Genomic DNA, 11445 nt, shown 5'->3' on the forward strand with positions numbered 1-11445 from the left:
TGTAGTTCAACACAAAGCCTTTGTAGCTTGGCGGCAGTGATTGAAGGATTCTGTCAGTGATAGCTTCTTGCGGGAGTTCAATCCCCAGTTCAGCTAGACGGTTTGAGTACCCAGACATTTTGAGCACATGTTCACTGACAGACGAGTTTTCCTCCATCTTGCAAGCATAGAATTTATCGGAGGTCTCATACCTCTCGATCCGGGCGTTCTTCTGAAAGATAAACTTCAACTCCTAGAACATCTCAAATGCTCCATGACACTCAAAGCGACGTTGAAGTCCCGGTTCTAAGCCATACAAGACTGCACATTGAACTATTGAGTAGTCCTCCTTACGTGCTAACCAAGCGTTCTTAACATCCTGATCAGCCGTAGCGGGTGGTTCATCTCCTAGCGCAGCATTAAGGACATAATCCTTCTTTCCAGCTTGTAAGATTAGCTTAAGATTACGAGCCCAGTCTACAAAGTTGCTTCCATCATCTTTCAACTTAGCTTTCTCTAGGAACGTATTAAAATTCAGGATGACACTTGCGTGAGCCATGATCTACAACACAAATATATTCAAAGTGGATTTAGACTATGTTCAAGATAATTAGAGTTCAACTTAATCAAATTATATGCTAAACTCCCACTCAAAAAGTATATCTCTCTAGTCATTTGAGTGGTTCATGATCCACTTACACTATCCCAAGTCCGATCATCACGTGAGTTGAGAATAGTTTCAGTGGTAAGCATCCCTATGCTAATCATATCAACTATATGATTCATGATCGACCTTTCGGTCTCATGTGTTCCGAGGCCATGTCTGCACATGCTAGGCTCGTCAAGCTTAACCCGAGTGTTCTGCGTGCGCAACTGTTTTGCACCCGTTGTATGTGAACGTTGAGTCTATCACACCCGATCATCACGTGGTGTCTCGAAACGACGAACTGTAGCAACGGTGCACAGTCGGGGAGAACACAATTTCGTCTTGAAATTTTAGTGAGAGATCACCTCATAATGCTACCGTCGTTCTAAGCAAGATAAGGTGCAAAAAGGATTAACATCACATGCAATTCATAAGTGACATGATATGGCCATCATCACGTGCTTCTTGATCTCCATCACCAAAGCACCGGCACGATCTTCTTGTCACCGGCGCCACACCATGATCATCCATCAACGTGTTGCCATCGTGGTTGTCGTGCTACTTATGCTATCACTACTAAAGCTACATCCTAGCAAAATAGTAAACGCATCTGCAAGCACATATGTTAGTATAAAGACAACCCTATGGCTCCTGCCGGTTTCCGTACCATCGACGTGCAAGTCGATATTTCTATTACAACATGATCATCTCATACATCCAATATATCACATCACATCGTTGGCCACATCACATCACAATCATACCCTGCAAAAACAAGTTAGACGTCCTCTAATTTTGTTGTTGCATGTTTTACGTGGTGACCAAGGGTATCTAGTAGGATCGCGTCTTACTTACGCAAACACCACAACGGAGATATATGAGTTGCTATTTAACCTCATCCAAGGACCTCCTCGGTCAAATCCGATTCAACTAAAGTTGGAGAAACCGTCACTTGCCAGTCATCTTTGAGCAAAGGGGGTTACTCGTAACGATGAAACCAGTCTCTCGTAAGCGTACGAGTAATGTCGGTCCAAGCCGCTTCAATCCAACAATACCGCGGAATCAAGAAAAGACTAAGGAGGGCAGCAAAACGCACATCACCGCCCACAAAACCTTTTGTGTTCTACTCGAGAAGACATCTACGCATGAACCTAGCTCTGATACCACTGTTGGGGAACGTCGCATGGGAAACAAAAATTTTCCTACGCGCACGAAGACCTATCATGGTGATGTCCATCTACGAGAGGGGATGAGTGATCCACGTACCCTTGTAGATCGTACAGCAGAAGCGTTAGAGAACGCGGTTGATGTAGTGGAACGTCCTCACGTCCCTCGATCCGCCCCGCGAACAATCCCGCGATCAGTCCCACGATCTAGTACCGAACGGACGGCACCTTCGCGTTCAGCACACGTACAGCTCGACGATGATCTCGGCCTTCTTGATCCAGCAAGAGAGACGGAGAGGTAGAAGAGTTCTCCGGCAGCGTGACGGCGCTCCGGAGGTTGGTGATGATCTCGTCTCAGCAGGGCTCCGCCCGAGCTCCGCAGAAACGCGATCTAGAGGAAAAACTATGGAGGTATGTGGTCGGGCAGCCGTGAGAAAGTCGTCTCAAATCTGCCCTAAAAGCCCCATATATATAGGAGGAGGGAGGGGGACCTTGCCTTGGGGTCCAAGGGATCCCCAAGGGGTCGGCCGAGCCAGGGGGGAGGACTCTCCCCCCCCAAACCGAGTCCTACTTGGTTTGGTGGGAGGGAGTCCTTCCCCCTTCCCACTTCTTCCCTTTTTTTTCTCTCCTTTGATTTTTTCTCTCTTGGCGCATAGGGGATTGGTGGGCTGTCCCACCAGCCCACTAAGGGCTGGTGTGACCCCCCCAAATGCCTATGGGCTTCCCCGGAGTGGGTTGCCCCCCTCCGGTGAACTCCCGGAACCCATTCGTCATTCCCGGTACATTCCCGGTAACTCCGAAAACCTTCCGGTAATCAAATGAGGTCATCCTATATATCAATCTTCGTTTCCGGACCATTCCGGAAACCCTCGTGACGTCCATGATCTCATCCGGGACTCCAAACAACATTCGATAACCAACCATATAACTCAAATACGCATAAAACAACGTCGAACCTTAAGTGTGCAGACCCTGCGGGTTCGAGAACTATGTAGACATGACCCGAGAGACTCCTCGGTCAATATCCAATAGCGGGACCTGGATGCCCATATTGGATCCTACATATTCTACGAAGATCTTATCGTTTGAATCTCAGTGCCAAGGATTCGTATAATCCCGTATGTCATTCCTTTTGTCCTTCGGTATGTTACTTGCCCGAGATTCGATCGTCAGTATCCGCATACCTATTTCAATCTCGTTTATCGGCAAGTCTCTTTACTCGTTCCGTAATACAAGATCCCGCAACTTACACTAAGTTACATTGCTTGCAAGGCTTGTGTGTGATGTTGTATTACCGAGTGGGCCCCGAGATACCTCTCCGTCATACGGAGTAACAAATCCCAGTCTTGATCCATACTAACTCAACTAACACCTTCGGAGATACCTGTAGAGCATCTTTATAGTCACCCAGTTACGTTGTGACGTTTGATACACACAAGGCATTCCTCCGGTGTCAGTGAGTTATATGATCTCATGGTCATAGGAATAAATACTTGACACGCAGAAAACAGTAGCAACAAAATGACACGATCAACATGCTACGTCTATTAGTTTGGGTCTAGTCCATCACGTGATTCTCCCAATGACGTGATCCAGTTATCAAGTAACAACACCTTGTTCATAATCAGAAGACACTGACTATCATCGATCAACTGGCTAGCCAACTAGAGGCATGCTAGGGACGGTGTTTTGTCTATGTATCCACACATGTAAATGAGTCTTCATTCAATACAATTATAGCATGGATAATAAACTATTATCTTGATACAGGAATTATAATAATAACTATACATTTATTATTGCCTCTAGGGCATAATTCCAACAGCGTACACCTCCAAGAAAGATGTCCCCAAGGGGAAACGACACAAGAGTGTCGCCGTCGTCCGATCTACTAATCTAGGGTTTCCCCGGAGGTGTTGGGTGGAGTTGGGACCTTCACCTCGATGATGCCTTCAATGAAGGAAACAACAATAAGGGCGTTGTCATCATCGGCTCCGCCCACCGGCCGAAGACAAGGTTTTCACCCGGATCCGTCCAAAAAAATCCACCAGACAACCTGTGCACCGTCCCGACCACCTTCCAAGCCCCAGATCCAGCCGCCTAAATTCGGCGACCATCCACGACAGCACTGCCACCGTATGCGCACCGGCCATTGCCTGAGTGTGCCACCACTGGAGCCTGGGAGAAGTGCTCCCACCCCTCCTCGCCAGACTGCGAGAGCCGCTGAGATGGATCTCACGCGCTTGTCACCGTTTCTGATCCGAACGAATACGTAGTGAAAGACCACAAGATCGCGGGCGCAGATCCTCCTTGGACGGGGACTGCACCACGTCATGCCGCCGCGGACAACCCGGCCTTCATTTGCCTCCACCGTCCAGGGCCGCTGCCTCGGGATCCAGGCCGAACGTAGCCGCCGCCACCGGCCAAATTCCGTCACCACTAGCCAAATTCCGTCGCCGCCGAACCGCCAAACCGCTGTCCACAACCACCATGGCCATCGCGACCACGCGGACGCGCCCAGCAGGCTGCACCACCCGATCTTCCACGTCGCCTCCGCCCACCACGCCGCCGCCTTCAGCCATCGCCGGAGGCCAGCCGTCGCGCCACCACGACACAGATCGGGGCGAGGCGCCCCAGCGCCAATGGGTGACCTGCCTCACCAGATCCTAATGCGGGAGGAAAGTGATCCTCCGCCGCCGCCATCGGCCGGTCAGGGCTTCGCCCGATGGCTTCATCCAGCGGCGACGGAGAGGATAACGGGGTGGAACCGGCCCGGGAGCTGGGTGGATCTCTGCGTGAGTTGCCCTAACAGGAGGCGACCCAGGCGTCGGGCGATCAGGGACGACGACCCATGTTGTGGGCTTCTGCACTATCAAAAAACGAAAACTAAAAAACTCGGTGTGTTTTATCTATAAAGCGGGTCAAAAGCTAATTAAAAACTAAAATTAATTTGCTATATAGTTCAATCCGAAATTTGACCTACAAGGCTGATGAGAAACAAACAACGCATTATTTTTCACATCCTTCTGCTGTTGTCTATGGAAAATACTTATTTTCTTCGAAAAGGAAAAAAAAATTAAGCGAGATGTGGCTGCTGGGATTCGAGCCCAGGTCTATGTGACAAAAACTAAAATTAAAAAACTCTATGTGTTTTATCTATAAAAGCGGGTCAAAAACCAATTAAAAAATTAAAATTAATTTGCTATATAGTTCAATCCAAAATTTGACCTAGAGGGCTGATGAGAAACAAACAACGCATTATTTTTTACATCCTTCTGCATAGATTTTGTCTATGGAAAATACTTATTTTCTTCAAAACGGAAAAAAATTGAGCGAGATGTGGCTGCTGGGATTCGAGCCCAGGTCTCCACGGCCACAACGTGGAATTCTCACCACTAAACTACAGCCACTTTGATGCTATGCAAAATACTTAATGTTTTTGACCTGGAAGTACCGGTTGCACCGGACAAATTTGAACTGGATGTACCGCATTGTTCGGATCCGATACCACGATATCGCAATATCGAACTGCCATCGTATCAGATCCGTTGAAGTTCTTTCGAACAAATAAAGATCCGTTGAAGTTTGAATACCCGGCCTGCACCACTGTCCGGTCCAGTTTGGTGGAGTCGGGCTCCGCCAGACGCCAGACTGGCTCTGTGCAGCGAAAACCAGCTATTTCCGGAGGGCCAACGTTGACCTGCGCAAACTGCCTATTCCTGCTGCTAATAAACATGTTGTGAAATACTCAATCATACTACTTCTTCTCACTGCTGTTTCACGCTGTCACGCTGATTTGAAGTTTATGGGTTGCCACTCACGCATCCATTCTCTCGCACGACACCCACCGCGCGCTCATGCAGAGTCTCAGGCCGTCCTCGAGTCACAAACTACGCTCGTAATCGGGCGCCCGATTCTAATGAGGGCGCGAGGAGAGAGGATGAGGGCGCGAGGAGAGAGGATGAGGGCGCCTGCGCGCGCTCTCCTCATCGTCTTCGCCGGCACCTTCCTCTCCATCTCCATCTCCATCGCCACCGACACCATCGGCCATGGCGCGTCCATCACCGGCAACCAGACGCTCGTCTCAGCCGGTGGGACCTTCAAGCTCGGCTTCTACAACCCGCCGGGAAGCTCCGATGCCAGAGCCTACCTCGGCATTTGGTACGCGGGCATCCCGGAACAGACCGTCGTGTGGGTCGCCAACCGCCAGAACCCGGTCGCCAGCTCCCCCGGCGTCCTCACGCTCTCCCCTGACGGCCGCCTCTTCATCGTCGACGGCCGGAACACCACCCTCTGGTCCTCCGCGGCGCCTGCCAGTGCCAGAGACATAACCACCAAGGCCACCGCCCAGCTTCTCGACAACGGCAACTTTGTGGTAAGGGGCTATGATGGCAGTGGGTCGAGTCAGAGCGTGGCGTGGCAGAGCTTCGACTACCCGACGGACACGCTGCTCCCCGGCATGAAGCTAGGGGTGGACCTCAAGAGCGGCATCGCCAGAAACATCACGTCGTGTACAAGCCCGACTGACCCCTCGCCGGGAGCCTACACGTTCAAGCTGGTCATGGGCGGGCTGCCAGAGTTCTTCCTTTTCCGTGGCCCGGAGAGGATCTACGCGAGCGGGCCGTGGAACGGCGTGGTGCTCACCGGCGTGCAAAACCTCCATACCGAGGGCTACACATTCACGGTGGTGTCCAACGCCGAGGAGACATACTACGCCTACTACGTCAGCGACCCGTCGGCCCTGTCGCGGCTGATCCTGGACGGCGCGACGGGGCAGCTGCAGAGCTACGTGTGGGGCAATGGCGCGTGGAGCAGCTACTGGTACCACCCAAACGACCCTTGCGACAGCTACTACAAGTGCGGTGCTTTCGGTTTTGGGGTATGCGAGGTTGGCCAGCCCCCCAAGTGTAGCTGCCTGCCGGGGTTCAAGCCGCGGTCACCGGAGCAATCGGACCACAGGAACGGGAAAGGGGGATGTGTAAGGGTAACCGACCTGAGCTGCGGCGCCGGAGACGGGTTCTGGCCGGTGAACCGGATGAAGCTGCCGGAGGCGACCAACGCGACGGTGTATGCCGACATGACGCTGGACCGGTGCAGGCATGTGTGCCTGGCTAACTGCAGCTGCAGAGCCTACTCCGCCGCGAACGTCAGCGGCGGGATCAACCGCGGGTGCGTCATTTGGGGCGTCGATCTGCTTGACATGAGGCAGTACCCGGTGGTCGTGCAGGATGTGTATATCCGGCTCGCGCGTTCAGAGATCGACGCCTTGAACACCGAAGGTTAGGACTTCCATGAATTTATTAAAGCTTTCTTTAGTTATTCTGCAGTTCAATATTAGTAGCAAAATTACATTATGTGAAGTTTTCTAGTATCTTGGTTGAATGTTCATGATCATATTACTTGCTCAATTCTCTTAAACGACCACTTGGATTTCATATACCATATAGAAATGTAGATGCACCGGCCAGTTCGACCAGAAGTCTGAACTGATCAGAACATTTTTTTAAAGGCAGATAACTGTAAAATTTATGCAGTATAATGAACTGATGAGAAAATATAGCACAAGAGGAGAAACAATTGAAGATTATATGTGTGAATTCATTTGCCGCAGCATACATTGATACATACGGACGTTGACAAACAAATAACCGTCAGTCAGTCATTGGGTAAAATTGCAAGTAGCCATTTATTCTTCTACTGGTAGGATGTCTGTATCACATATTCACAATCGCTGGATTAGGCGCAATGCAGTCCACAATCAAACAAAGATTAAACGTGCAACACGAACTAGCTTCGCAGTGGCCAACACCTTAATAATTATCAAAAGCATATGGATATGGTAGATTAAGAGCAAGCATGCTTGCACTAAAATAGTTAATAACTACTTAATGGGAACAAGCATAGCGGTGCAGTGTTAGGCAGGCTTACCTCATGTTCACTGCTGTTTTATTTCAGCTAACCGTCGGCGTCCAAACAGGAGCGTGGTGATCCCTGTCGTCACAACTATTTTTGGCGTGCTTCTTGTGGTGGCAGTTGCCTGCTGCTATTACTTGAGAAACAATGCGAGCACAAAGCGTCGGACCGAAATGCCACCAAGTAGAAGGGGCGACGTGTTTCCCCTAGGGATCAGGAAACGTTCAGCCCTGAGGACGAAACAGGATCAACAACTCAATGGGAGCAGGATGAGCAGCGAAAAAGATCTTGAACTTCCATTCTTTGATTTAGAAGTGATTCTAGCTGCAACAGACAACTTCTCTGCTGATAGTAAGATAGGACAAGGTGGATTTGGCCCCGTTTATATGGTAGGATGAGAACCAAGTAACGGTATAATAACTTCGTCCATTTTAAGTGATGTAGACTCTAACAGACCTCCAAACCGATGAACAGGCAAAACTTGAAGATGGACAAGAAGTAGCTGTAAAAAGGTTATCCAAGAAATCAGTACAGGGAGTTGTGGAATTCAAGAACGAGGTAAAACTGATAGCAAAGCTTCAGCACAGGAATCTCGTGAGGTTGCTGGGCTGCTGCATCGATGACCAAGAGAGAATGCTAGTGTACGAGTTCATGCACAACAACAGCCTAGACACATTCATATTTGGTCAGCTTATTTTACAGAAATAACTTCTAATTACTACTTGTGATGACATTGCATTTACAATGTGTTTACCTCAATTGAAATGTTGTGCAGATGAAGGAAAGCGCAAGTTACTAGGATGGAAGAACCGATTTGAGATCGTTCTGGGGATTGCACGGGGTTTGCTATATCTCCATGAGGATTCAAGGGTCAGGATCATCCATAGGGATCTAAAGGCAAGCAATGTGTTACTAGACAAAAATATGATTCCCAAAATCTCAGATTTTGGTATCGCAAGAATGTTTGGAGGTGATCAGACAACTGCATATACCACAAAGGTCATCGGTACATAGTGAGTAGTATCTCTCGATCGATATGTAACATATATTAGCTTTCGAGAATGAGCTTTCACGCTGACTAGTGATATGGTGGTCTTCAGTGGCTATATGTCTCCAGAATATGCAATGGATGGCGTGTTCTCTATGAAATCTGATATCTATAGCTTCGGTGTACTGGTGCTAGAGATCATCACTGGCAAGAAGAATCGAGGCTTTTACGACGATGAGCTTGATCTGAGCCTCCTTGGTTATGTAAGTACTAACTGTCAAAAGTGATTGATTTTGATCGTTTGTTACTTTATGTTACTAATGTACAATTATGTTGATCATTTTTAGTCATGGAAGTTGTGGAAAGAAGGCCGGAGTGCGGATTTACTGGATGAAGCAATGGGTGGCTCCATTGACTACAGTGTGGTGCTCAGATGCATACAGGTTGCTCTGCTATGTGTTGAAGTGCATCCTAAGAACAGGCCACTGATGTCTTCAGTTGTCATGATGCTGAGCAGTGAGAATGCAACATTGCCAGATCCAAACGAACCTGGGGTAAATATTGGGAAGAGCACGGACACGGATTATTCTCAAACCCACACTGGGACCAGTTTTACAGGGGATGCAATGAATGGTAGGTAGCTTGGAGTAAAAATTCTTGTTACTTTCTTTCTTCAAGAAAGTAACAATGCTCGTCAAAGAATTCTTGTTACTTTCTTCAAGAAAGTCTCTTGCTCTAGTGGAGTGGATTGGCGAGGGCAATTTTATTTCAATGCTCGGCACGATCTCTTGTAAACTGTATTTATAACAGGCATAAACAAAAGGGATTGGCTAGAACTCATCTAGCTGAGACATAACTATGGTCTCATTCACTTCAGTTTTTCTTTTTTGAAACAATCTTTCACCTCGGCTGATGTTATCCTAGTTGTATTCTGTTTTTTTTGGGGCTGGCCTAAGAGCATTATTAGTAAGAGAGCCCGTTATTGGCTCCATTTCCCCATATACCATGTGATTTTTTATTCTGAAAATCATTTGTCAATTTTAAAATGTTCACGTACATGAGAAATATTCTTTAAATACGAAAAATGTTCAAGAATTTTATAAAAATGATCATGAATTCAAAAAAGGTTTTTAAACTTTAAAAAATCATAAATGTTACAAAAAAGTTCACGATTTTGAAAGTCATCAATTTGGGGGACAATAACAACTTCTCAAAATGTACAGAGCCTTCTACAAAAAGCTCATGATTTTTCCAAAAGTAAAATCAAAGTAAAATCTGAATATACCAAAATTATTGAAACAATGCAATTGCGACACCCATTAAAATACATGCACTTATGACATGCCTTGAAAGCATGCAACCGCGGCTCCTTGGAATACATGGAGTTGTGATATGTTTTGAAAACATGCAGTTCCGACTCCCTCTTGAAAACATGCAATTGCAGACCGTCCTAAAAATTATGCAGTTGCGATCCCTCTTGAAAAACATGCAGTTGCGACACCGTCTTAAAAAGACGCAGTTGCGACCCATCTTGAGAACATGCAGCTTCGACCCGACTTGATAAAACAAGCGGTTGCAGCTCCCTCTTAAAAACATGGAGTTGCAACCCCTCTTGAAAAGCATGCAATTGCGGCCCCTCTTAAATAACATGTAGTTGCGTTCCCTCTTATAAACATGCAATTGCAGCCCGTCCTAAAAATTATGCAGTTACGATCCCTGTTGAAAAGCATGCAGTTGCAACACTGTCTTAAAAACACGGAGTTCCGACCCACCTTGAAAACATGCAGCTTCGACCTTGATAAAAGAAGCGGTTGCAGCTCCCTCTTGAAAACTTGGAGTTGCAACCCCTCTTGAAAAGCATGCACTTATGCCCCCTCTTAAATAACATGTAGTTGCGTCTCCTCTTGAAAACATGCAATTGCAGCCCGTCTTAAAAATTATGCAGTTGCGATCCTTTTTGAAAAACATGCAGCGACACCGGCTTAAAAATACGCAGTTGCGACCCACCTTAAAACGTGCAGCTTCGACCCGACTTGATAAAAGAAGCGGCTGCAGCTCCCTCTTGAAAACATGGAGTTGCAACCCCTCATGAAAAGCATGCAATTGCGGCCCCTCTTAAATAACACTAGATCTTTAATGGCGCGGGTTGCCGCGCCTGTCTATTTTGGCTCTTACAGTTCTTAGGATATGAAATAATTTAAATTCAATGTTTGCAATGTTCTAAAGTATTGTGCCTTCTAGCAACTTGTGGTTGTCTCCTTAATTTTTGGCTCTTAATTACAATGAGTTTTGAATTACGATCGTTGATGGATACATGTTTTGTAATTGATCGTGACCTCTTTTGACTCTGGCACTATCTCACAAAGGCTAGCATTATGACATCTAAAAATACAAATAGTGAGGAAACCAATAGAAATACTAAGAAAATAAAATTTGGGCATACAAATACTAAAACAAATTGAATAACATATTATCTAAACTATCTCTATGTATTTCTAAAATTGTTGAAGCCCCACAAGAAAACTTACATTTATCTTGAACAGATAAGATTCTGTAACCCCATGAAAGGAACTACACCCGAGCATACATATCTTGTCATCATGTTTAAAATAAATTGAGTATTGTCTACAAAACTGAAGCTATGTTGTTGCTTTTCTAATTTCACCGACACCGCCTTGATCATGTGACATGCGTCTACAACTCAACTTGGTTTGGCCTCATTACCATGTTGTTGGACAAAGGGCCAGTACCCC

At 46.9% G+C, this 11445-nt stretch overlaps 1 protein-coding gene and 1 non-coding gene across 2 annotated transcripts; one reads left to right on the plus strand and one right to left on the minus strand.

The window, feature by feature from the left end:
* Positions 1-5129: 5129 nt before the first annotated feature.
* Positions 5130-5201, minus strand: TRNAH-GUG. The gene has a single exon. It is a non-coding gene; the product is annotated as a tRNA-His (tRNA).
* Positions 5202-5634: 433 nt separating this feature from the next.
* On the plus strand, positions 5635-9659 carry LOC123440341 (receptor-like serine/threonine-protein kinase SD1-8). The gene is made up of 6 exons (XM_045116912.1): positions 5635-7070; positions 7747-8093; positions 8179-8389; positions 8480-8717; positions 8805-8955; positions 9040-9659. Exons 1-6 carry the CDS (start codon positions 5711-5713, stop codon positions 9331-9333), a joined length of 2601 nt encoding a protein of 866 aa, XP_044972847.1. The 5' UTR covers positions 5635-5710; the 3' UTR covers positions 9334-9659.
* Positions 9660-11445: the final 1786 nt, after the last annotated feature.

The sequence above is a fragment of the Hordeum vulgare genome, chromosome 3H (assembly GCF_904849725.1).
Source record: "Hordeum vulgare subsp. vulgare chromosome 3H, MorexV3_pseudomolecules_assembly, whole genome shotgun sequence".
NCBI classification, from domain to species: domain Eukaryota; kingdom Viridiplantae; phylum Streptophyta; class Magnoliopsida; order Poales; family Poaceae; genus Hordeum; species Hordeum vulgare.

Bases quoted from the DNA above. Each gene is read 5' to 3' on its own strand.
- LOC123440341 (XM_045116912.1), top strand. From the start codon at position 5,711: ATGAGGGCGCGAGGAGAGAGGATGAGGGCGCGAGGAGAGAGGATGAGG. The intron at 8,094-8,178 runs GTAGGATGAGAA...ACCGATGAACAG, and splicing joins GATTTGGCCCCGTTTATATG to GCAAAACTTGAAGATGGACA. The intron at 8,956-9,039 runs GTAAGTACTAAC...GATCATTTTTAG, and splicing joins ATCTGAGCCTCCTTGGTTAT to TCATGGAAGTTGTGGAAAGA.